Here is a 26,156-nt window from a genome sequence, read left to right as displayed (position 1 = left end):
AACAGATAGAAGAAGATAAGAGAAGACTTGGCTGTGTACAGCCAAGGGACTGTTTCGGTCTGGGGCACCGGACTGTCCGGTGGTGCACCGGACAGTGTCCGGTGCGCCAGGCTCCCTCGGCCGAAGAGCCCGCTCTCGGGAATTTGCTGACGGCGCACGGCTAAAATTCACCGGACTGTCCGGTGTGCACCGGACTGTCCGGTGAGCCAACGGTCGGCCGAGCCAACGGTCGGCCGCGGAATCTGCGCGCGACACGTGGTCTGGCCAACGGTCGGAAGGAAGCACCGGACTGTCCGGTGTTCACCGGACTGTCCGGTGCGCCAGATCTGCAACGGTCGGCAACGGTCGGCTTCGCCATTTAAGGAAAGGAATCGGGCACCGGACACTGTCCGGTGTGCACCGGACTGTCCGGTGCGCCCGACGACAGAAGGCAAAGATGGCCTTCCAGATTTGTTCTCAACGGCTCCTAGCTGCCTTGGGGCTATAAAAGGGACCCCTAGGCGCATGGAGGAGAATACCAAGCAACTCTTGAGCATTCTTGATCATCCACACTCAGTCTTTGCGCATCCGTTTGTGATTCTAAGTGATTCGAGCTCTGTTCTTGTGAGAAACTGTGAGATAGTCTTTGAGCTCGAATCTTGGCTGTGTGTGTGCGCATTTCGCTGTGGATTTGTGTGTGTTGCTTCCCTCCCTTACTCCGTGCTTCTTTGTGAATCTTAAGTGTAAGGGCGAGAGACTCCAATTTGTGGAGATTCCTCGCAAGCGGGATAAAGATAAGCAAGGCAAAATACTGTGGTATTCAAGTGGGTCTTTGGACCGCTTGAGAGGGGTTGATTGCAACCCTCGTCCGTTGGGACGCCACAACGTGGAGTAGGCAAGTTTTGTACTTGGCCGAACCACGGGATAAATCACCGTGTCTCCTCTGTGTTGAATTCTCTGTGATTGTCGTATTGTGCAAGATCATCTCTTTAGCCACTTGGCAATTATTGTGCTAACCTCTAACAAGTTTTTGTGGCTATAAGTTAAGTTTTTACAGGATCACCTATTCACCCCCCCCCTCTAGGTGCTCTCACTAACGAATCTACATGTGAAGAGTTTAGTAGGATCATGACTCAAAAATTCGAGATGTCAATGATGGGGGAGTTGAAGTATTTCTTAGGATTTCAAGTGAAGCAACTCCAAGAGGGCACCTTCATTAGTCAAACGAAGTACATTCAAGACATACTCACAAAGTTTGGGATGAAGGATGCCCAGCCCATCAAGACACCCATGGGAACTAATGGGCATCTCGACCTCGACACAGGAGGTAAATCCGTAGATAAAGGTATACCGGTCGATGATAGGTTCTTTACTCTATTTATGTGCTTCTCTACCGGATATTATGCTTTCCGTATGCATGTGTGCAAGATTCCAAGCCGATCCTAAGGAAGTTCACCTTAGGGCCGTAAAACAAATCTTGAGATATTTAGTTTATACTCCTAAGTTTGGCCTTTGGTACCCTAGGGGATCCACATTTGATTTAATTGGTTATTCTGATGCTGACTGGGTAGGGTATAAATTTAATAGAAAGAGCACATTAGGGACTTGCCAGTTCTTGGGAAGATCTCTGGTGTCTTGGGCTTCAAAGAAGCAAAATTCTGTCGCTCTTTCTACCGCCGAAGACGAGTATATTGCCGCAGGCCATTGTTGCGCGCAATTGCTTTGGATGAGGCAAACCCTTAGGGACTATGGTTACAAATTAACCAAAGTCCCTCTTCTATGTGATAATGAGAGTGCAATCCGCATGGCGGATAATCCCGTTGAGCATAGCCGCACAAACATAGTCATTCAGTATCATTTTTTGAGGGATCACCAACAAAAGGGGGATATCGAGATTGCATATGTTAACACCAAAGAACAATTAGCCGATATCTTTAGCAAGCCATTAGATGAGCAAACTTTTACCAAACTTAGGCATGAGCTAAATATTCTTGATTCTAGGAATTTTGATTGATATTTTGCACACATAGCTCATTTATATACCTTCGATCATATCTCTTTCTTTGCTATGACTAATATGGTTTTCAAGTGTATTTCAAGCTAAGTCATAGATTGAAAGGGAAATGGAGTCTTCGGCGAAGACAAGGCTTCCACTCCACTCCATCGAATTATTTATCCTTCGCCGTCGCTCCACACACACTCTCCAATTTGGTATAATCTTCACTCATATATTATTTACCATAGGGGGAGAAAGTATTTCAAAAGGGCTTATATTTCACTCACAAGTATCCGTTTTTGGCGATTCATGCCAAAGGGGGAGAAAGTATTAGCCCAAAGCAAAAGGACCGCACCACCACCAATTTCAAAAATGTAGTCTTCAAATTTGGTTAAGAAAAGATTTTCTCAATTGGTATCCTTTTTTGATAGTATGTTTTTCAATTGATATCTTATTTTTGATACAATTGGTAAGAGAACTTAGAAAGGGAGAGAACAAACAAATCACAAGCAATAAACACACGAGACACGGGTGATTTGTTTTACCGAGGTTCGGCCCTCGAAGGCCTAGTCCCCATTGAGGAGTCAACTAAGGACGGGTCTCTTTCAACCCTTTCCCTCTCTCAACCGATCCCCAAGATCGGCGAGCTCTTCTTCTTCTCAAGGATCACTTAAGACCCCGCAAGGATCACCACACACTTAGGTGTCTCTTGCTAGCTTTACAAGCCTCCAAAACTTTGGAGGAAGTTCAATGGGAGTCAAAACTCCACGCACAAATGAACGCAAGATGTAGCACACACTTTCTCTCAATGAATCTCACAAGGCACTAGAGCTAAACTCTCACAAGAGGCTTTCTTTTGCTTGCTCTCTCTTTTGTGGCACTTGTGTGGTTTGTAGTGGTCTAAATCTTGTGTATAGGATGGATCAATGAATAGAGGTGGTTGAGAGGGCTTGGATATGTCAACTATATGACTTGGAATGTTGCTTGGGCTCCCACACCTCAAAGTGGCTGGTTGGGGTGGTATTTATAGCCACCAACCAAATTGTAGCCGTTGGAGAAGGTTGCTGGCGATGGGCGCACCGGACAGTCCGGTGCGCCACTGGACAGTGTCTGGTGCGCCGCCACATCATCTTGTCGTTAGGGCTTGGAGCTGGTCGACCGTTGGAGGCTTTGTCCTCATGTGGCACCGGACAGTCCGGTGCCCCTCTGACCTGCTGCTCTGACTTCTGTCGTGGTACTGTGTTGCACTGTTCATCCGTCAGAGTCGACCGTTGCGCGTAGATAGTCGTTGCTCCGCTGGTGCACCGAACAATCCGGTGGCACACCGGACAATCCGGTGAATTATAGCGGAGCTGCGCCTGGGAAACCCGAAGCTGAGGAGTTGGAGTTGATTCACCCAGGTGCACCGGACACTGTCCGGTGGCACACCGGACAGTTCGATGCGCCAGACCAGGGAACACTTCGGTTTCCTTTTTGCTCCTTTCTTTTGAAGCCTAACTTGTTCTTTTTGCTGGTTTGTGTTGAACCTTTGGCACCTGTAGAATGTATAATCTAGAGCAAACTAGTTAGTCCAATTATTTGTGTTGGGCAATTCAACCACCAAAATCATTTAGAAAAAGGTTTGACCCTATTTCCCTTTCAGTTGACATACTGCTTAGCATGGGAAAAAGCTTCTTAAGGGATGCGTCAGCTCCACTGTATCTGATGACGTTGGGGGGCATCCTCCGTCACAGATATCGAGAGCAGAACCGGGCTCGGCGAGGCAGAGGTCCGCCCGAGGTCGCGACCGAACCCGTCTTGAGATTCGATGATGTGCGCCACAGTTGAAGGAGTGGCCTTCTATGGGATTCGCGGGGGAGCAGGTAGCTGTGGCCGGGCTTAGGCGAGGCGGAGTTTGTCCCGAGGGCGAGCTCTGCGTCGGGTGAGACGGAGTTTGCGCCCGATGCCTGGTCCACGCCCCTGTCGTATTACATGTCCTGCCAGGGGCTGGCAGACAGCGTGCGTGTATAGTGGTCGCATGCGTAATCATGGTTGGTGAATCTTTGACAAGACTGCGGTCTTGTTGCCACTGTACACCTGCAGCCCTGCGTAGGGTAGGTACGCGCATTCAATGCGGCTGTCTCCTAGCAACCTTCGGGCGAGCCTTACCACTGGCCTTGTCCTTCTCGCCCGAGATTTTCTCAGGTGAGGCGTATATGGCTTTCCTAGGGTGAGGGGTCCTCGGTCGAGACATAGATTCTCCTGAGCTCATGCCCCATCCGAGATCGGTTTCGGGCGAGGCGGGGTTTTTGGAAGACCCCTGAGGGGGACCTCGGGCGAGGCGAAGTTCTTGATTCCTTGATCTTGGGGAACGTACTCTAAAGATTTCCTTAGGGTTAAGCGTGTTTTAGGGGCATAATCTAGGTACCCCTAATTATCATACTCGATAGTACGGCTGCAAGAGACTCCAATTTGTGGAGATTCTTTGCAAAGGGGATATAAGTGACATAAGGAAGACCGTGGCACTAAAGTTTGATCTTTGGATCACTTGAGAGGGGTTGAGTGCAACCCTTTTCTATTGGGACACCACAATGTGGAGTAGGCAAGCATTTTAGGCTTGGTCGTACCACGGGAAAAATCACCTTGCCATGCGTGCTCATTTGATTATGATTTTTCCCTCTTCCTTTGTTCTCCTAATTCACTTGAAATATTGCTCTTAGTCTATATTATATCTTGAAAGAGCAATCAAGTGAAGTGAACTTTCCCTCTTCTTCTCTCTCAAACTTGGTTTAGTTTTTCGCTAACTCATAACTTCTAAATAAGTTTATGTTTTAAGTTGTACTTTTGCAGGATCACCTATTAACCCCCTCTAGGTGATCTCAATTGGTATCGGAGTCGGTCTCTTTGTTTTGGGCCTAATTGTCCGAAGAGATGGACTCCAAAGGGAAGGGAAAGGTGTACAACGAGAAGGAGAAGATCCCCATCGATGACGAGCCCAAAGGCAAAAAGATAGTCGACTCTGGGTTAGGCAAGAAGAAGAAGCGCATCAAGAAGATTATCTACTATGACAACGACAGTTCTTCTTCGCAAAAGGATGATGACTCCTCTTCTTCCAAACAAAAGACGGTCAAAACCTCTTTTAACTGCACCCCTTTAAATTATTTGTGGATTTCTCGTTCTTCCCATGCCTAATTGCTTTCCATTCCATTAGGCAAGCCTCCTCACTTTGATGGGGAGGATTATTCATGGTGGAGCCATAAAATGCGTAGTCATTTATTTTCTATCCATCCATGCATTTTGGACATTGTAGAAAATTAATTTAGTATATCTGATGTTGATGATGAGGATTATAATGAGGTAGAAGTAGAAGAACAAATTCATAGAAATGCCCAAGCCACTATTGTTCTGTTAGCTTCTCTTTGCAGGGAAGAATACAACAAAGTTAATGTCTTGGAGAATGCGAAGGAAATATGGGACACATTGAGGATCACACACGAAGGGAACTTGATGACCAAAGTCACCAAGATGGAGGTCATTAAGGGTGAAGTTGGGGAGGTTTGTCATGAAGAGGGGCAAAGTGCCATAAGAAATGTATAACATGATCAAGTCCCTAGTGAACCAAGTTCGCAACTATGGGAGCACAAGATATACAGATCATGAAGTCGTTCGACTCATACTAAGGTCATTTACGTTTTTATGCTAACCTTGTCTCCTTAGTTCGCGAGAACCCCAGGTACACAAAAATGAGTCTCGAGGAGGTGCTGGGCAAGTTTGTTAGCCATCAAATGATGGTTATGAACGCAAAGTACATCAACGACGTTGCCAACGGGAGCCTCACCTCCAACGAACCACAAGTTGTCGTTTTCAAAGTGACAAACGACAAGGAGACGCTCCCCAGCAAGGTGGCGCAAGTTGAGGTGGCCGGTCTCAACGACGAGGAGATGACGCTTGTTATCAAGCGCTTCAAGAACACACTAAAGGGGCATAAGGACTTGTCCAACAAGGGCAAATCAAGGTGGAAGTGTGCCTGCTTCAAGTGTGGTAAGACTGGTCATTTTATCGCTAACTACCCTGATAATGAGAATAACCAAGACAATGAAAAGAACACTAAGGGGAAGAAAGTAGAGAAGAAGAAATTTTACAAGAAGGGCGAGGCGCATAGAGGAAAGGCATGGGACTCAGACTGCTCATCATCCGACTCCGACAATGAAGGACTCGTCACCTCAGCCTTTGACAAGTCTTATCTCTTCCCTCAACGAGCATCACACCTCCCTGATGGCCAAGGAGAAGGTATTTTCTAGAGACACACCTAAATATACTTCTTCTAGTCATGATGACTCTATTGTGATGAAATTGATTACAGTGATTTGTTTAAAGGCTTAGATGGATCAAAAATTGCTAAAATCAATGAATTAATTGATGCTTTGAATGAGAAGGATAGACTTATAGAAAAGAAATAAGATTTATATTTTGAGGAGCGTGATAAGGTTTTCAATGTAGAAAAATCTCTTGTTTTAGGAATTAAGAAAACGAGTTATTATCTGTCGAGTTGTCTACCTATCATTCCTCTATTTCTAGTCTTAAAATTGCAAACGATGAGTTAAATGATAGGATAGAAAACTTGAATGAATGCCATGTTGCTAGTTCTTCCCTTGAGCATGTTACTATTTGCAATACATGCAAAGATATAAATATTGATTCAGGAATGGCAATGAGTACTCAGAAACTCAATACCCGATGGATAAAAACCCTATCAGGACATGAGTATGGCGATTTTTATACACATAGATATTTTATTAGGTCATTTGTTATGGCAATGGCCCTTAAGCTCCGATGGCTTACACGTCTTATATATTTAAATATTAAGTATTGCATATTGAATTCTAATATTTTGTGGTGTCGATGAGAACTCTCTTTGGTACATATTATCAATGCTATTTTAGCATCTTTCATTGTTGGGTTCTATGAATTTATTACGTTGCCACAAAAATAATATATTATTTTAGCATCTTACAATGTTAGAGTAGAGCTTCAACATTTTATCTTTTAGTACTTATTTTTATAATTTAAATGATTATGTCTACTATAATGATAATATGTATAGATAACCGATAGGTACCCACTACCCATAGTACCCACTACCCATAGTCCCATAGTGGAGTATGAGTACAGTGTAAATTTATACTTGTAATAGATTGTGAGTATGAACATGAGGCATTTTTTTTCTAGTGGATATGAATATAGCTTTATGTGCCTATTAAATACATTACCCACTGCCATCCCTCAGAGCGAACATGATAAATAAATCATGATGTACGGTGAGGATGTATTTTTGTTTTCCTATGTCTACTCCAATTCCCTGCTTTCAGTTACCCGGTCACCCCCATCCAGACGAGCCCAGCCTTAGGTGGCACCAAGTAAAAGAGATTCCGCATACGCACCACTACGGCCATCAAGAGCGCCGGAAGAACATGATACAGCACCAAAACTGACTTTAGAGACAAAAATGTATAACTAGCATTAGTTACGCTGCGGATGTGAGACACCCATCTCAGAAAATGTCCACAGCACAAGCGGTAACTTCTTTACAGCGATAACAATTGCGGTGACAAACAAGAGGGTGAAACAAAGTCTCAATAGGAAAACACGACGCAGTCATACTGCCAGCACCCCACCAAGAACACTTCGTCACCTCCCCGTCCTTATGTCTAAGACAAGATATGTCCATACAGCTGCTTCTAAAATAGCTCATCTTCATCCAAAAAGTCAAAAATCAAACTCACCTGTCGCCTGCAAATTCGATTTGTCAAATCCATGTCAGCAATGCAACAAGCGTACCACACTGAAGCAGTTGCGCATCACAGCAATTAAGGCCAACATGGCTGAGTTGTCAAGTCCATGACAAATTAAGTATAAAAAGCTCGCACAATAGTTGACTAATGGGCCTTACAGCCGATTTGGAAGTTTTTGAAAGGAATGAAGGTGCAGAAAAACTTAACATTTCCCTTCTGGTAATGAATGACTTAAGAGTTACATGATGTAACAAGTCAGGAAAAGCGTCAGTATATTCCAACTTCCTACCTACTCTGCATGTTTCTTGCCAGAATCACAATTTAAGATTATTATTATGTGATCAATTAGCTTGAAATTAGCTGCCTCTATTGTCCAATAATATAATTTTCAAACATTGTCATAGGATTTACGTATTATTTATGGTAAAAACAGAGTAAAATTTGAGGCTCAATGTTAATATTCACAATCTTGACCAAAAAAGATTGTGTTACCCACCTTGTTAAATAGAACATCCCTACCATTCAAATGCATGATTCCATCCTTCAAAGTGCACTTCCAACGATTCTTGGTCCTCGTCACCTATTAAAATCCATTGAAGAGGATGTAAGAGACAAAGTGGACTGAAACTAGAGGAAAAACCTAAGCATGGATAGCAAATATTAACTTAAACAGAGTGCACCTACTTTGTCAAATTGTGCAAGTACAAGATGTTGTGTGTTAGGTTCATCCTCCCCTTCCTCAAGGTCATCTAAATCATCGTCGTCGTCGTCGTCTTCATTAAGAGGAGGTTCTTCATCATCATCGTCATCATCATTATCATCTCCAGCATCATTTCTTGGTTTTGGTGTTCCAACAGCAGGTGTAGGAGCTCGATACTCAGCTAACAAACATAACAAAAATATGTGTAAGTAACATGAAATAATGATTCAGCAATGAACATAAAATTGCACGGTTTGATGACAATTTACCAGATTCTCCAGGGGTATTATAATCTTCAGTTGGAACTCCTGGAAAGAAAAATTGCTGGAAAAAGAAATATCACAGTAAGTTTGTACTGAAATATCTATGTGAACCCATTAGTTTTAGAATAATACATCATTGTAGTCATCTTGAATCCCATCACACTGCGGAATAACAGGAGTGACTGTCTTGGTTGGTGTTTCAAGCTTGTTGATGATGGAACTCCAATGTTGGTTTGCATTTTCCTAAACACAGATTAACAGAACTGAGGACTGAACACACAAGATATTGAACATTCAAAGAATTTATATAAACAGTCATATATCAATTAAATGGAACAAAATAACTCATCCTAGTTGGAAGACCTATGCATCGTAGTCTGGGCCTCTGGGGCAAGGACTATGAACGCGAGGATCACTTTGTCAACAACTAGGCAAGGTAACATGACTACGCAAGGATACGTAACCAAGATGAAGTCTCTTGCTGATGAGATGGCATCTGCATAGATGAACTCGTCTTGTACGTCCTGACGGAACTTGATGAAGAGTACAACTGGGTAGTCTCTGCTGTGGTGGCCTGTGTTGAGCAGGTCACCATGGTTAAAGCCAACTCCCAGCTTCTCAACTCCGATGCTAGGATGAATCTACTTTATGGAGGTCATCAAGCTTCTACTAATGCTGCTGGTCAAGGGCATGACAGCAACAACTGCGGTCGTGGCCGTGGCCAAGGCAGAGGGTGTGGTGGTCCTCCCGATGGTGGTGGCCATCAAGGGGTGTCTTTCTCCTTATCTAATGGACACCAAAATCATTGTTGTTCAAACTAATTGGAGAGGCAAGTATCAGCGTTTGAACTCCTTTTTCACCAAAACAGTCATCATACATCTAGTGTCATGTCCACATGCTCATCAGCAAAATGGTCTTGATGGAGAGAAAACATCGTCGTATAGTTAAAGTTGGCCTATCTTTGCTTGTGCATGCATCTATGCTCCTAAAGTTATGGGATGAAGCTTTTGTTGCCGCTTCATATCTTATAAATCGCACATCTACTAAGCTTCCTGATTATTCAACTCCTTTAGGAATGTGTCAACAAACCCCTGATAATTCTTTTCGTAAGGTCTTTGGGTGTGCATGCTAACCAAATTTGGTTCCTTATAATACTTGCAAACTGTCTTTTTGGTCCATTCCTTTTGTTCCATTAGGTTATAGCACCATGCATAAAGGGTAAAAATGACTAGAAGTATCTATTGGGTGCATTTATATTTTTCGTGATGCTAGCTTTGAAGAAATTTTTTTCTTTTATTGAACTTCATCCTAATTTTGGTACTAAACTAAGAACCGAAATCAATCTGCTGCATTCAACTCTTTTACCTTCATCTAACTACAACAACAAGGGCAATTGTAAATTGTAATAGAGTTGATCCTTTGTTGTCTAATGATTTATCTGCTAATGCTAATGCTACTGAGGAAGTTTCTAGAGATTCTGGTAATGACGGGCATGACGAAGATGGTGAAGCTATTGTTCGTGTGATCGTGTCAACTGATGCAGCAACACCTTCTGTGCAGGGTTAGTTGCCCTTTGACCATCTATTATCAACACCTGGACCAGCTGTATAGAAGTGTGTTGCTCCTCACCTCTATTATCAGCGACGACCTAAAGGAGAGGTAATGACTTGTCGCAAGCATCTCTAGGACCTGCAGAATCCCCTCGCCGTGCTCCAACATCACCAGCAAGACCGTCGGAATCACCAGCAATGCAGAAGTGGTCACCAAGGGGGTCGGTCTCCACAAGAGTAGGGAGCTTCAAAGGCCAGCACTTCATCATCAGACATGATCAGAGGCCCCACACAGGACTTCAGGATGGTAAAAAAATTCACAATCAATATGGTTGCCTAACTACTAAGGGGAACCTCAAAATCTATCTGAAGCTTTGACTGGTGAAAATTGGAAGGATGCCATGGATATTGAATTTGATGCACTAAAAATGATACTGTCATTTAGTTCATTCAGATAGTACCTAGAGTGTTATATTGTAAGTGGGTCTATAGAATCAAACAAGGGTAGGTGGAAGCTTAGATATAAAGCCATGCTCATGACAAAAGACTTTAAGCAATGATATGGCATAGATTATGAGGGAAGTTTTAGTCCTATGGTTAAGGCAGCTACCATCAGGATCGTTCTATTGTTGGCAGTTTCTAGAGGATGGACATTGAGGCAACTTTATTTTCAGAATGTGTTTCTTCATGGCATTCTAGAGGACAAAGTCTACATGAGACCGCCACTAGGTTATGAGTAGGACAGTCTAATTATGTCTACAAGTTGGACACAACTATTTATGGCCTGAAGCAAGGTCCCAGGGCATGATATTCTCAACTCAGTGATAAATTGTTACGCCTAAGCTTTCAGGCTTCAAAGGCATACATGTCTCTATTCTTTTATAGCAAGAGAGGTGTTACTATATTTCCCTTGATCTATATTTAATGATATCATTATTGCTAGCTCTTCACAGAATGTTAATTTTGCACTGAACGACCTACGACAGCTGCACTACTCTATTGGCGTTGAGGGTTAGACAACTGATGATGATAGTCATTTGTCTTATACTAAGTATGCTTCAGATTTGCTGAATTGAGTTGGAATGATAAATTGCAAACCCAACACAACTCCGCTCAGTACTTCAGATAAATTGAGGATTGGTGAAGACGAGTTGCTAGAGCGAGAAGATGCAACAAGGTACATGAGCATTGTGGGTGCTTTACAGTACTTGACTCTGACATGACCTGATTTAAGTTTTTCATTCAATAAGGTGTGTCGGTTTTTGCATGCACCTCCACTCATCATTGGAGTGTTCTAAAGAGGATTCTCAGATATGAGAACATGGTCTAAAAATTCTGAAAGTCTCCTATGCTTGTGAGTGCCTTTTCTGATGTAGATTGGACTAGTGATATCGATAACAGGCGTTCTACAAGAAGTTTTGCAATATATCTTGGTAATAATTTGGTGTCCTGATGTACTCGCAAGCAGCCCACATTCTCAAGTTCAAGTACTGAAGCTGGATATAAAACTATAGCCAACGCCACTGCAGAATTGGTGTGGGTACAAGTACAATTCCTTTTACGAGAGGTGGAGGCTTCTTATCCTCCGGCTACAAGGATTTGGTGGCATGTTGGAGCAACCTATCTTACAGCAAATCCAATGTTTCATAATCATATGAAGCATGTTGAGATTGTTTTCGTTTTGTGAGAAAATACTAGCTAGAGGAATTTTGGTGGTAAAATTTGTATCTATAGATAATTAAGTTGCATATGGCTTTACTAAGGCATTATGCAGAAGTTGGCTTCATTTATAGACAACTTTAACTTGTGCAAGTTATGATTCAGGGGAGATGTTAGAATAGAATGTGCTTGTATATCAGGCTACGGCCATATCAGATCAGGAGTCCGCACAGTTGTTCTATAATAGAGGAAGACCTTAACCGACTCTGATTGCAGATATGACTCTGACTGAAGATACGATAGAATCAGGTTTGATCTACCCCAAAGATAGCAGAGTTAGAATAGGAGTCGGTTAAGAAGCTGTCTTTGTCATGTAATCCTGATGGCAGTATTCTGCCCTCTATATACTTAGCCTCCTTTGGCCTAATAGGTTAGGGCGAACAACTTAAACTTGGCGCCGTGTTTTCTTACAGGGCATAATATAATCCATCATGATAGAATCATATTCACAACTTACAAAAGAATGATTTAGTTACTTCTCTAGAGGATCCGGTCATTAAATATAAAGAGGATATACACTGTGTTAGAATAGGAACCCATACCCTAATCAGGGGTTGGGAGTGATATTAAATAGAGAGAGTAACTGGGCCAAGGCCCATTACACAGGGGTATAACGGTCATTACACGGGGAATAGCACAAACCCTAGACGGGTAGTCTAACACCCCCCCGCAGTCACAACTCTATCCTGTACAGATGTTGAGACTGGATCGGAAGTCTAAAAAAGACACTCGACGGTAACCCCTTGGTGAAGATGTCGGCGAACTGAAGCGTGGTGGGGACGCTGAGAACGCGGACGTCACCGGCAGCGACACGCTCGCGGACGAAGTGTAGGTCGATCTCCACATGCTTCGTGCGCTGATGCTGCACGGGGTTGGTGGAGAGGTAGACCGCGCTGACGTTGTCGCAGTAGACGAGGGTGGCGCGCTGGAGGGGACTGTGGAGCTCGTGGAGGAGCTGGCGCGGCCAGGAGGCCTCGGCCACGCCATTGGCCACGGCACGGTACTCGGCCTCAGCGCTGGAGCGAGAGACGACGGGCTGCCTCTTGGCGGCCCAAGAGACAAGGTTGGCGCCCAGGAAGACGGCGTAGCCGGAGGTGGACCGGCGCGTGTCGGGACAGCCAGCCCAGTCAGCGTCGGTGTAGACCACGAGCTCCGACGTCGGGGATGGGCGGAGTAGGAGGCCGTAGTCGAGGGAGCCGCGGAGGTAGCGTAGAATCCGCTTGAGCGCAGTGAGATGGGGCTCCCGCGGAGTGTGCATATGCAGGCACACCTGCTGGACGGCGTAAGCGATGTCGGGCCTGGAGAACGTGAGGTACTGGAGCGCGCCGGTGAGGCTCCGGTAGGACGTCGCGTCGGCGACCGGAGGCCCGTCGTCCTCAGAGAGCTTCGCCTGAGTGTCGACAGGCGTGGAGCAGTGCTTGCAGTCAGACATGCCAGCCCGCTCCAGGATGTCGATGGCGTACTGGCGCTGGTGGAGGAAGAGACCCTGGGGCCGACGTTCGGCGGTGATGCCGAGGAAGTGGTGGAGGGGCCCCAGGTCCTTCATCGCGAACTCCCGCTGAAGGGCGACGATCGTGCGCTGAAGGAGGTCGGCGGTGGAAGCCGTGAGCACAATGTCGTCGACGTAGAGCAGGAGGTAGACGGTGTCGTCGCCGCGCCGGTAGATGAACAGGGACGTGTCCGACTTGGCCTCGACGAAGCCGACGGAGGCCAGGTAGGAGGCGAAGCGACTGTACCAAGCCCGTGGCGCCTGCTTGAGGCCGTACAGGGACCGGTTCAGCCGGCAAACCAGGTCCGGACGGTCAGTGTCGACGAAGCCGGTGGGCTGGCTGCAGTAGACAGTCTCCGTCAGAGTGCCATGGAGGAAGGCATTCTTGACATCGAGCTGATGGATCGCCCAGTCGCGGGAGAGGGCGAGGGAGAGGACGGCGCGAACAGTGGCGAACTTGACGACAGGGCTGAAGGTCTCGTCGTAGTCCACTCCGGGGCGCTGGGTGAAGCCCCGAAGGACCCAACGGGCCTTGTAGCGGTCGAGGGAGCCGTCCGAGGTCAGCTTGTGGCGAAATAGCCACTTGCCGGTGACCACGTTGGTGCCTGGTGGACGCGGCACCAGGTCCCAGGTGTGGTTGGCCAAGAGGGCCGCGTACTCCTCCTCCATAGCGCGACGCCAATGTGGGTCGGCGAGGGCAGTGCGAACGGAGGAGGGTACCGGGGAAGCGTCGGGAGGAGTGCTGGTCCTAGCGGCTGCCAGGATGAGCCGGTCAACGGGGCGGAGAACGCCAGCAGCGCGCCGAGTCACCATCGGGTGGACGTGCCCGGGGTCGAGGTGGATGGCGACCGGGTGGTATACGGACGACTCGGAGTGAGCCGCCGGAACGTCGGGAGCGGCTGGTGGGGCCGGCTCACGGCGGTGATAGACGACGGCGGGGTCGGCGAATCGGGCCGCGCTCGTCGACGGGCCCGAGTCGGGGGGCGCCGCGGTAGTGGCGTGGCCGCGGCGATGGTAGACGAGGGCGGGGTTGGCGAATCGAGCCGGAGTCGACGGGGCCGCGCGTGGCGCAGGTGGGGTCGACGGGGCCGCGCGTGGCGCAGGCAGGATCGACGGGGCCGTGCGTGGCGCAGGCGGGGTCGACGGGGCCGCGCGTGGCGCAGGCAGGACCGACGGGGCCGCGCGTGGCGCAGGCGTGGTCGTCGGGGCCGCGCGTGTCGCGGAAGAGGTCGTGGGGGCCGCACGAGGAGCAGGTAACGGCGCAAGACGGGGAGCTGAAGGTGGGGGAGGAATCGGATCGGACTCGAGGAGGGAGTCAAGATCGGTGGGTGGGGTGGAGCCAGCAAGGGGAAACACATCTTCGTCAAAGATGACATGACGAGAGATGATGATGCGGTGGGAGGTGAGGTCCAGACACCGGTATCCCTTGTGGTCAGGGGAGTAGCCAAGGAATAGACAGCGGGTGGAGCGAGGAGAAAGCTTATGTGGAGCGGTAGCGGAAGTGTTAGGGTAGCAGGCACAGCCGAACACGCGAAGGTGGTCATAGGAAGGGGCTGTGCCGTATAGGGCGAAGTGGGGGGTAGGGTGGCGAACCGCCTTTGAGGGAAGACGGTTGAGGAGGTGGGTGGCAGTGTGCAGGGCCTCTGCCCAATAGCTGGCAGGGAGAGACGCCTGGAAGAGGAGGCAGCGGAGCATATTAGTGGTGGTGCGGATCATGCGTTCGGCTCGGCCGTTCTGAGCAGAAGTGTAGGGGCACGAGAGACGCAACTGGACGCCATGAGTGAGGAAGAAGGAGCGAGAGGCGTGGTTATCAAACTCGCGGCCATTGTCACACTGCAGAGCACGGACCGGGCGGCGAAATTGAGTGGATACCCAGGTGAAGAAGTGTGTGAGGGTGGTGAAGGTATCCGACTTCAACCGAAGCAGGAAGGTCCAGAGAAAATGGGAAAAATCATCCAAAATCACCAAATAATATTTATAGCCAGAAAGACTGAGTACAGGGGAGGTCCAAAGATCACAATGAACCAGGTCAAAAGCCTGCTCAGCCCGAGAAGAAGAGGTAGTAAATGGGAGACGAGTATGTCGGCCTAACTGACAAGCATGACAGAGACCCTCAAAATGTCCCCTACTACATGAAAGATCTAGACTGCTGGTAATCTTGGTCATGACGTCGGATCCAGGATGGCCGAGACGTCGATGCCATGTGGTGGAGGAGGTGGTGGAGACCAGGGCAGGAGGTGGAGACACGCTGGCGGTAGAGGGCTGGAGCGTGTAGAGAGGCCCCGAGCTGTCACAGCGGGCGAGAAGGGTCCTGGTGGCCAGATCCTTCACAGAAAAACCAGAGGGGTCAAACTCAATAGAACAGGAGTTGTCAGTGGTGAATCGACGAACAGAAAGAAGGTTGTGAGTGATGTGGGGAGCTACGAGAACATCGTTGAGGTAAAACGGCCCAGGGAGAACCGAGGCACCTACTGAGGTGACTGGCAGAGTGGAACCGTTTCCAACGACGATCGAGGATGGGTGAGAGGGGAGGGGGGGATGAGAGCGAGAGAGCGTGCCTGCCGTGGGAGTGGTGTGGTATGAGGCGCCGGAGTCGATCACCCAGTCGGAGGGGGGCGGGGTCATCGCCATGGTGCTGAAGGCAGCAGCGAGGGAGGCGCTGTCCCAACCACCGGCCGGCGGGGACCAAGGCGGCGAGGTGTGGGTCCCCGGGGGCAGGAGTGCGGGCGGAGCCTGGGGCACGACGGGAGCACCACAGGGAGGTGCGCCGTAGTGAGGTGTAGTCAGGAGGGCTGGCATCGGAGGACGGGGGGTACTCGGTGCCTGGCCCGGCCACATGGCGATGGTCCCGGTCCAGGGGTTGTAGAATGACGGCCACGCATGGCCGCCACCCCGGCCGGAGGGACCACCACGAGAGGAGTCGCCGCTCCCACGACCGCCCTTGCGGGAGCGGCGACCCCCGTCGGTCGTGGAAGTCGGACGAGGGGCCGCCGGGACGGCAGGTGGAGGGCGGGTAGGAGCCCCAGTCGAAGGAGGACGGGTGGCCTGGCCCCCTGAAGGCGGCTGGCCACTGGTAGGAGCGCTGTAGAGGGCCGAGGCAGGAGTGGGTGCCTCATTCGCCATGGTGAGCTCCTCGAGGAGAAGCTCGTTCCGCACGGCGTGGAAGGTGGGGAAGGGCACGCTCCTCTTGATGAGGGCCTTCAGGTGGCCGTAGCGGGGGCTGAGGCCACGCAGGAGGTTCAGCACCAGGGTACGATCGGCAACTGGCTCGCCGAGATCGCGGAGAGAGTCAGCCAGGCCCTTCATCTGGCGGCAGTATTCTCCCACGGAGAGGTCCCCCTGAGAGAACAGGTGGAACTGGGCGTCGAGGTGGAGCGCCCGCGCATCCCGATTCCCGAGGAACTGGTCCTCGAGAGCGAGCCACGCCTGGCGAGCAGTGTCCGCCTGATCGCGGATGATGTCCTGCAGCTCAACGGTGATGGTGTCGTGGAGCCACGAGAGGACAACGCTGTCCATGAGGCACCAGGAGCGAGGTGGTGGAGCGTCGTGGTCGACGAGGACGTGATCGTCGAGGACGAACCGCCGCAGCGTGAGGACCTGGCCACGCCAGCGGGGGTAGTGGGAAGACGCCGGATCCAACACCACGGAACGAGGGCCCGGATGTTGTGAAGACCAGCGGCTTGAGCGTGGAGAGCAGCGATGAGGTCGGCGTCGAGGTCGGAGGCGGGGGGGTCCGCTGGGGGCTCCGCATCGGCGAGAGTCGGACGGCCGAGGAGGCGCTGTGTGGTGGCCATCTGGGTGGTCAGAGCGGCGTCCAGGGCACGCTCACGCTCCAGGGCGAGGGAGGCAGCGTGCGCGCGCTCCCGCGAGGCCGTCACAGCGGCCTGGATCGTGGCGAGGGTGCCGACGAGCGGGGAGTCGGTGGAGGGCGCGACTCGGTGACTCCAGGTTGGTGGAGCGAAGGCGGGAAAGCCCGGTGGGGAGCTGCGAAGCAGGGGCAGCGGGGAGGCGGCGGGGATCGGCCCAAGGCCGGCGATGTAGGGGGGGCCCCCGTGGGTGAGCTCGCTGCTGGGTGCAGCAGGGGCGATGGGGGGTGGGTGCCAGGGACGGTGATGTCCCCGACGTGGAGTCCGGCCGAGGGGGCAGTAGGTGCGTCCATCGGGCGTGAACGCAGCAGGGGAACGGGCGTCGGGCGCGGGTGTCGCGGCACCTGGCGAGGACGGAGGCGCAGTGCAGAGCGCGTGGTCGGTGCAGAGGGGCGGCGGGGACGGCGCCTGGACGGCGCGGATCCCTGGCGGCGCAGAGGGGCGGCGGGGACAGCGCCTGGGCGGCGCGGCTCAGGTGCGGCGGGGACGGCGCCTGGGCGCCTGGGCGGCGCGACTCCCTGGCGCGAGCGTGAGGTCGGGGTCGCGACCAGCGGCGGCCGTCCAAGGCGCGGTTGGTCGGGGCAGAGAACGGCGCCGGCTCGGCAGCAGCCCCTGGCGGCGCGACGAACGGCGCGGTGGGAGAGAGAGAGAGAGAGGAGTGGGAGAGGGGAGAGGGGAGGCCGGCGGCTGGGGGGAGGCCCGGCGCCTGGGAGACCGGCGGCGGCTGCAGGGGGAAGAGGTCCCCTGGCGGCTGCGGGAAACAGGGAGCTGGGAGCTAACCTAGACTGAAGATACCATGTTAGAATAGGAACCCATACCCTAATCAGGGGTTGGGAGTGATATTAAATAGAGAGTAACTGGGCCAAGGCCCATTACACAGGGGTATAACGGTCATTACACGGGGAATAGCACAAACCCTAGACGGGTAGTCTAACACACTGCACCAAAATTACGAAGTTTAAAACTGTGTTAGAGCCTAAATTGGCTATACACGACAGTAACAGATTTAAGTTAGCAGTCAACTACTTATGCACCACAAAAGCATACAAGTTCTAAGCAGACTCAGGAAGCTAGGCTAGCTCAGTTGGTGGATGGAGTGGATGCATACATACATCCCCCAGGTTCAACTCCTCTTCGAAGCTTTGGGTACCTATTTTCTCCTTAATAGAATGCCACCTAGTTCCTCCAAGGTTGGCCTAGTTCTTTTTTAACAATACTAACTCCATTAGATCATACCAGGTATCTAATAGCTACTAGTTGTATCTTGTACTCACACATCACAAATACCATGTTGAAGTATGGCATGCCATGGCTATAGTGTGCAAACTGTGGAAAAAACATGAATGTATGATGCTAAAGGAATTGTGGAACACCAAAGTTACTTGCATAAAACAAAAGGTAGACATACCCCGTCCTAATAAAAGCAAAAGGTAGACATATTCCATCCTAATAAAAACTAAAATTAGATATATTCCATCCTAAATAAGGCATGGCTCTGAACTGAAGACCCATTTAATTGTAAACTGGGGATCGAGGAACAAATCCTCAAACTGTGCAACCAGTCGTCCAGTCCTAGCATACCACTAATTAACTCAAGGATGCACAAAATATTTGAAGTAATGTATCAAGGAAAAGTAATGTCAGACAAGGAATTGAACTTATCACTGATAGTTACCTTTGACACAACAAATTCTACTATCTGATCAGCACTTCCATCTTGCTGTGGTACAAAAGAACCAGAAGGGAGCTGACCAGGATACTCATCCCTCTTGCGTTTTCCAGAAGACATCGTCAAAAAGTCCTAAAACGAACAAACAAAAAATGGAACTGCAACAATCAGGACTCAATATTACAATGAAAATGGATTAGTTACCTTGGACAAGAAATACAGGTAAAATGAGTTCAAACCTATTGCCGAGCTGCTAATACATAATTGTCCTTGCACTGTCCCAGGTTAAACTAGTTGAACTCCACATAAGAGAGTTCATACCATATAGTTATTAAGGCGGTAAGGCGAGTTAAGGCAACACCCCGCTTTTTAACTTTTAAGCAAAAAAGTGTAAGGCGAGGCGATGCCTTAATTATATATATGAATATAAAAAATAGATCAAATATTGTTCATATATCACAAATTCAAAGATAATAAGCACACTAGCACAACTATCAGGCCTAGTAGGCCCATTTCAACCTAGTACAAGAGAGAAACAGAAAAAAGAAAGATAAAAAATAAAGAAGCACATGACCAATCAGCTAGCCCAACAATTTTAGGGTTACTCAACTAGCACAAATATCTATCTCCCTCTACTCCTATCAGCCGCCAGCAGTCCTCACTCTTCCCCTTCTCCCTCTCCCTCTCTGCGGTCCTCAGTCCTCACCCACTCTCTCTCAGCCGCCAGCAGTCCTCCCTCTTCCCCTTCTCCCTTCTCCCTCTCCCTCCCTTCAGCTCTTCTTCTCCCTCCCCGCAGCTCCCTTCTCCCAGCACGCCGCCGCCTGAGATAGGGAGTCTGCGCGCCGCCAAGCTCACGTGCTCTGTGCGCTGCCCATGCCCACGCTTAGCTTCCCCCAAGCGTCGCCGCGAGGATGCCCCGAGGACGCCTCATGCCTCAGTGGATGCCTTCAGGCGACAGGCTGACTATTTCTTCATTCAACCGAAATTCAAATATACATGGCATCATCGAAAGAGAAACACTACTTGTGATTCAAATTAATCTTCAGACCATGGTCCCGCAGTCTGGTGGTGAGACCTTCATGGATTGGTGGAGGTGGATCAATAACCAGGTTTCTGGTTTGGCACAGAAGGGCCTTAATTCCCTTATCTTCCTCGGTGTCTGGACTCTGGAAGCATAGGAACTGCTGTGTTTTTTACAGGGGCAGCCCCAATGTTGATGTGGCATTGTGGCTATTCAAAAGGCTCAACATGAACTAGAGCTTTGAAGGATGGCTGGTGCTAGGAGTATGTCTCTTCTCACCGACCCTATACCAGAGCTGCAGAGTATTTAGTTGGTAGTTGTTCTGTTGTTTTAACTATGGATCCTTTTGTGTATGCTTGCTTCTGGCCATCGTAAGGTGTGCTCAGTTTTGTAATGGTCCTGTTGGGCCGAAACTCTTTTCTTCCACTTAAATTAATGATGTGCAATTCTCCTGCACGTTCGAGAAAAAATACATGTTGTAGATGAACTAAGTTTTTTTATCAAACATGTAGGAAAGCTGTGTATCTTTGTATTAGAATGGTAATGAACCTTGTAAGACACCTGAAACATACACTTACACAAACACACACCCAGGTCCTAACATATCATCCGTGTTACATGAAGTAACTGTTTAAACAGAATTTGAGAACAAGAATACAAGATTCTGTGTGTTTCCCATCACCAATTATTACTATAAAAAAGTACCATCAATTTTAAAATCATAACAAATATCTTAGAATCCTAAAATGAACAAACCCAATCAATACTAAAATTAACAGACAGGCCAATATTATTAGCAAAAGGAACAGTAACCAACTTCCAACTCTGGAAACATATTCTACTTATCCACAATCGCATTCTGATTGACAATATCATCAGGAAGCAATTTCTACAGAAATAAATGAGAGCCCGATATAAATAACAGATGGAATCCCCAATACAAAGTTACTGATTATCCATGCTCTCAGATGATTTGCAATCTCATATTTTACCTGAGTCAGTGGCTGAGGCTGCACGCCCCTGTCAGGATCTTCACGACCTTCCACATAAGCTGCACATTATGAGTCAAACAAATTGTTTTAGTCATTGTTTGCCAAATAATATAAGCTCCAAATATTTAAATTAAGATGCAGTTTGCACGTGGAATCGTGGACAACAAACAGAGTACATAAGCATGCACATACCGACATTCACATCAACACCCAGCGGCCTCTGATTCATCCAAGGGGAAGGTGGTGGCTGCAAAATTTTCTAAACATTACAAACAGCTAACACTAACAAAGGGGGGAACTAGTCACATATAACAACACAGTACAAATTCACAATACCATGTAAGGACTTGGACGGCCAGCTTTTGGGTCTGCCCCATTTATCGTCATCCCGTTCCTGATATCGCTGATCGGTGATGGGGCATAATCGGAAGGGCCAGTAGGTATGTTGTACATCCCTGTGTCTGTCCCTGGCAAAGGAGTCTGGATTGGGGTCTGCAATGGTGTCTGAAAACAAATACAAGTAACTCATTCAGAAACTCGCGTCCAAATTGCGTAGATCAGGAAGAAATTTTAAGGTGCAGCAGACGAAAGATTCGGTCTCACCGGCGGGAACAGCATGTCAGCGGTCGGGGTGGCGTACTCCTCGGATGTGGCCTCGTACGGCACGTTGAGGTCGTGCACTGGCGGTGTCGTGCCGGAGGTGCCTCCGGCAGAAGCCGCGGCAGCCTTGGTTCGCTCTATGTTCCCCGAGATCGCGCCACAGTGCAGCATTTTCATCTCCCAGAGCTAGGGTTTCCTCCGCCGGATCGGAGAGAGAACCATCAAAACCGCTGAAATCAAGAAAGAATTGAAGGGGCGAGAGCTGGGGGTCGATAAATCAGAGATTCTTACAGCCTGGAGCTCGTTTAGGACGGCGTCGCCGACTCCGTAGGTGATGAAATCCTCGCGGACCTTGGAGATGACGTCATCGATGACGGAGATGTAGACGGTGGAGACGTTGCTGCTCGCCATGACGGCGGAGGCGGCTAGGGTTTCGGCAGCCGGAGGAGAACAGAGGCTTGGGCGGAGGAAGGCGAGGGATGCGGAGGAGGCGAAGGCGGAGGAGAAAGATGGGGAATTAAGGAGAGAATATAAATACGTTTGCATCCAGTGTCGTCACGTGGCCGGGGGTATTTGTAGTCACCGCCGACCACTGACTCCCTGCCTCCGAGAGTTCCCTGTATGACCAAGTTGACCACCGCCTATACGATATGACCATTGATAATTTAAGATAAGGTTAGTATGGTTGCCGTGGGTTTCATCTAAACACAAACTATTCGTTAAATACTTACTAGTCGGTTGTCCGTGTATTGCGACAGCTCAAAATAATATCCACGTAAATTATCCACAAAAATGTCTTAAAATTTTTTATTGATTATCTCTGCTCTCTGCATAATATTTTTTTTATTTGACTAACCGAGTCGACATCGCGGTAAAGGAAAGACCATGTAGACAGGTGATGTCGAGCTATCGAGTGGGTACTATAGATAGCAAATCAGGGACCATATCCCTCGTCTCCCCCACTTCCAAGGTTTCATAGAGCGGGGAGGGAATGAAAGAGCCAGTCATACATGTTCGTTGTCGGAGAAGGACATGACGAACACCTGGACATCCGGAGGCGACATAGATAGTAGCTAGATACATATATGGAGAGAGCACGCAAGCGGGGAAAGAAGCTCAGCCGAAGCAGCTCCAAACCGAGAGACACCCGCACGAGTCGTCAGTCCAAAAAGGTCGAGAGAATACGAGTGCCTTTCAGCCCTGGACCTGCCGAGGCGACACAACACCACCACCAATTGCGTAGCATATGTCGACTGCTGCCGCGCTACGGGCCTTGGTTGTCCAATATCTCAGATCTGGACTCGTCGTCGCCAAGATAACCTAAGTGTGGCAGGTGTCATCGTGTCCTCCTCGGCGGTACGCAGAAAGAAAAGTCAGGAGCAAGACCGATTCACCCGTTCCCACGTCGACGAGCGTCGGTCGGCTCACGGCTGCGACCGTGGGCGGGGGCAGCAGGTTGGGGAGGAACAACAGGGCGAAAGCCGAAAAGACAAACGGGGCGTCCGACGACGGCGAAAACGATGGTGCGTGCATGCTGTGAAACATCCTCGTGGACGTGCAATAGCCACTACGCGGGTCGATATCGGGGCTGGTGTCGGACGAATACGAGGAGAAGGTGCCTGCTCCCACGCCCTCTGCCGAGAATCGGTGGCGCAGAGGCAAAGGCATGAGAGGAAAGAGAAAAGAAGCAGGATATCAAACGAGGTGGCGGCAACAGAGACGAGGATCATCATTATCGTGCGGAGGTATAGATGGTCAAATAGGTCGTGTCTAGCGGGCTGGTCTGGGGCATGGCCCATTTAATAGTGTCTGGACCAGCCCGACACGAGCGTCGTGTGTGCTTGGGCCGTAGCCTCGGCCCGTAGTGCTGATCCAGCCCGATACGATTATATTTTTTACAAAAAATCGTATATACATATGTACAATTTATATTCAATATTAAAAACATTTGACCATGATGTTCTACTGGTTAGACGGCTTCACTTAGTGTCTCATGCCTTTCTTTCATCAGGGCTTGGGTTCGAACCCCACCTCCTATACCACTTTTTTAACATTTTACGCTAATTTAACCAAATGAAAAATATGATGTGTGACGATCGTTGAAACTGGTACTTTAAGATAGTGAAGATAAAGATAAAGATAAAGATTATCTGTGTATATCTATGTTCTTGAAGCGATGTGGTAGACCGGTTACCGCATTTAAATCGTTGGATTTCCATGGCATAAAAACCTGAAAAATATGAGTCATTAGGATTGCAAAGAAGTGTCCTTTATAAATATCAGTCATAAGAACCTACGTCTCCCGCCCGAAGGTGGCCTCGGGCAAGCCGTGACTGCGCCTCCCGCCGGAGATTGGCCTCGGGCGAGCCGTGACTACGTCTCCCGCCTAAGGGTGGCCTCGGGCGAGTCGTGACTGCATCTCCCGACCTCGGGCGAGTCGTGGTTGCGTCTCTCGCCCGAGGTTGTCCTCGGGCGAGGCGTGACTGTGTCTCCGGCCCGAGGCTACCCTTGGGCGAGGCGTGACTGTATCTCTCGGTTGGGGTTGGCCTCGGGTGAGTCGTGACTACGTATCCCGCCCAAGAGTGGCCTCGAGGAGTCGTGACTGTGTCTCCCGCTCGAGGTTGGCCTCGAACAAGTCGTGACTGAGATACAAGACGATAAACTCATTGGGCCTAAATTAGCGGGGGAGGCGAACACCGACCTGGGGCTCATAGACCGGATCGAAGGCGATGAACTCATCGACGTCGGTGTTGGACCACTTGAGGAGGGGCTCAGTGTGGAGTGGATCTACAGGGGGCGGGCGCGAATCTCTGGTCGTCGTGGGCATGGATCTCTAGTCGTCGCGAGCGCGGCAATCTTGGGGATCCTCAGGCCACATCTGGATTCTACCTCAGATTCGACGACAGCCGCCGCGGCCTCCATCTCGGTTGCACGCTCTGCCATCTTCACATGGCATGTGCTTCACCGTCTTCACCTGGGTGCGCTCTGACGCAACGGCCCGGATGACTCAGGCCTTGGGCTGACCTTCCACTCCTTCGTCGCTGCCATGTGCCCACAACTCGCGTCTTCGACGAGTGTCACATCCTCGGTGTCCTCACCCGGGCCACACGCGATGCTGAGATCCCGTGCGACAGCGAAATTGGCGAGAAGGTGAAGCGCTCAACCACGAAACGTGCCTCGGCTGACACGAGCAACAAAAGCAGTGGTGGGGGAGTTCGGGGGCGCACGACGCCGAGATGTCGTGCGATGACGGGCTCGACGAGATGAAGGTGAAGCATGCCATGACCTCGAGGTGACGACATCCATCTAGGGTTAGGTTTTGTGGTGGCCTGCGACTGCGAGACAGAGGGGAGAAGGGTGTGAGGGACAGAGCAGTCTCCGGAGTCAGGCATCACGCCTTGATGGTGGTGGCAGCAGCGACAGTCTTGGGGTGTGGGGGCATTGCGGGTGCGGGGGTGTGGGACTGGGATCGTACGGTGGGGTAGGGGTGCGGGGCTGGGATCGTGCGACGGGGGTGGGGAATGCGCGACAGGGGCGGAAGGGGCGGGGGCATGGGAGGTGTTGTCGCTGACCTTAGGGGTCTTAATAAAGTAGTATAGATTATAGACAGAATTTGTTCAAACCAACAACAATAACAAAAATAGAGGCACGTAGATAAGAGTTAATTACTAGTCAGCTTTAAAAGTAACTTAAAAATATTTATATTTTTTCTAAAAAGATTTTAAAAAACATCCTCTCGTAGATTTTTAAGTCATCATCCAAATATAACAATAAGCTATTACTAAATTCTCGGTAGACAGAGATATATAATGAAAATGACTCTACGGAGAGTACACAAAATATAGAAACATTATTGGAGAGTGAAACATATAGAGAATAATTTTTATATAGATAACTGCTTAGAATAACTTATAGGTCTCGTTTGTTTCCTTTTATTTTGAGGAATTGGAATCTTACTAATGGAATAAGCTGTTTTTTTAGATTGTGACATTCCATCACTTTCCAAAGTTATCGTATAAGCCTATCTCAAATTCATGGGGTGAGAGATGCAAATTGATTCTATAGATTTATATGCTATTTTTCTGATGTACAACTTATAGCACACTCTTTTACTTGCTTCGTTATAACATGAATGTAGTATATAACTATCTCTCTCATATGATTTAAGATAATATACAAATATATTACATATATAAATATATGAACTTAATTAGTTTTTTTCTAAATTATAATTATTAAAATGGAATTCAATTCCAATAAAACAAACGGGGTCATAGTGTATTTTACAATGACTCTTAGAGATGCTTTGATATAATCAAATAGATGGTCGAATAAGTGGTTAATTTTTTTAGAAAAGTCTTCAACTAGTTGATTTTGGATAATATTACGATAGCATATGAGTTCACTCATTTCTAGCTAAATTAGACTAGCAACATCTGGTAAGGCTAAAATAGAGTTTGGATTGAGGAGCCGCTAAACCTGAAGGAGAACGTGCGCGTGAGCCCCACAAAAAGACCATGATGGCGCACCGCCCGCTCGGC

General features: G+C 48.9%; 1 protein-coding gene across 1 annotated transcript; it reads right to left on the bottom strand.

Annotated features, from left to right (window-relative positions):
- Window positions 1-7,447: 7,447 nt before the first annotated feature.
- On the bottom strand, window positions 7,448-22,163 carry LOC100282138 (Transcription factor IIA alpha/beta subunit). Its single transcript, NM_001155050.2, has 11 exons — window positions 21,907-22,163; window positions 21,619-21,801; window positions 21,352-21,519; window positions 21,208-21,262; window positions 21,016-21,074; window positions 19,009-19,134; window positions 8,842-8,952; window positions 8,716-8,770; window positions 8,431-8,627; window positions 8,243-8,326; window positions 7,448-7,744 (listed from the first exon to the last, which is right to left on the bottom strand). Exons 1-11 carry the CDS (start codon window positions 22,159-22,161, stop codon window positions 7,721-7,723), a joined length of 1,317 nt encoding a protein of 438 aa, NP_001148522.2. The 5' UTR covers window positions 22,162-22,163; the 3' UTR covers window positions 7,448-7,720.
- Between the last annotated feature and the right edge of the window lie 3,993 nt (window positions 22,164-26,156).

Source organism: Zea mays, chromosome 6, assembly GCF_902167145.1.
Source record: "Zea mays cultivar B73 chromosome 6, Zm-B73-REFERENCE-NAM-5.0, whole genome shotgun sequence".
Lineage (NCBI taxonomy): Eukaryota > Viridiplantae > Streptophyta > Magnoliopsida > Poales > Poaceae > Zea > Zea mays.
The sequence above is the reverse complement of the archived record's forward strand: the minus strand, read 5'-3'. Positions and strand labels throughout refer to the sequence as shown.

Excerpts from the sequence above, each read along its gene's own strand:
- LOC100282138 (NM_001155050.2), bottom strand. The coding sequence starts at position 22,161 with ATGCAAACGTATTTATATTCTCTCCTTAATTCCCCATCTTTCTCCTCC. Across the intron at positions 21,520-21,618 it reads CTGACATGCTGTTCCCGCCG|ACACCATTGCAGACCCCAAT; the intron begins GTGAGACCGAAT and ends ATTTGTTTTCAG. Across the intron at positions 19,135-21,015 it reads AGCCTCAGCCACTGACTCAG|GACTTTTTGACGATGTCTTC; the intron begins GTAAAATATGAG and ends TGTTCGTTTTAG.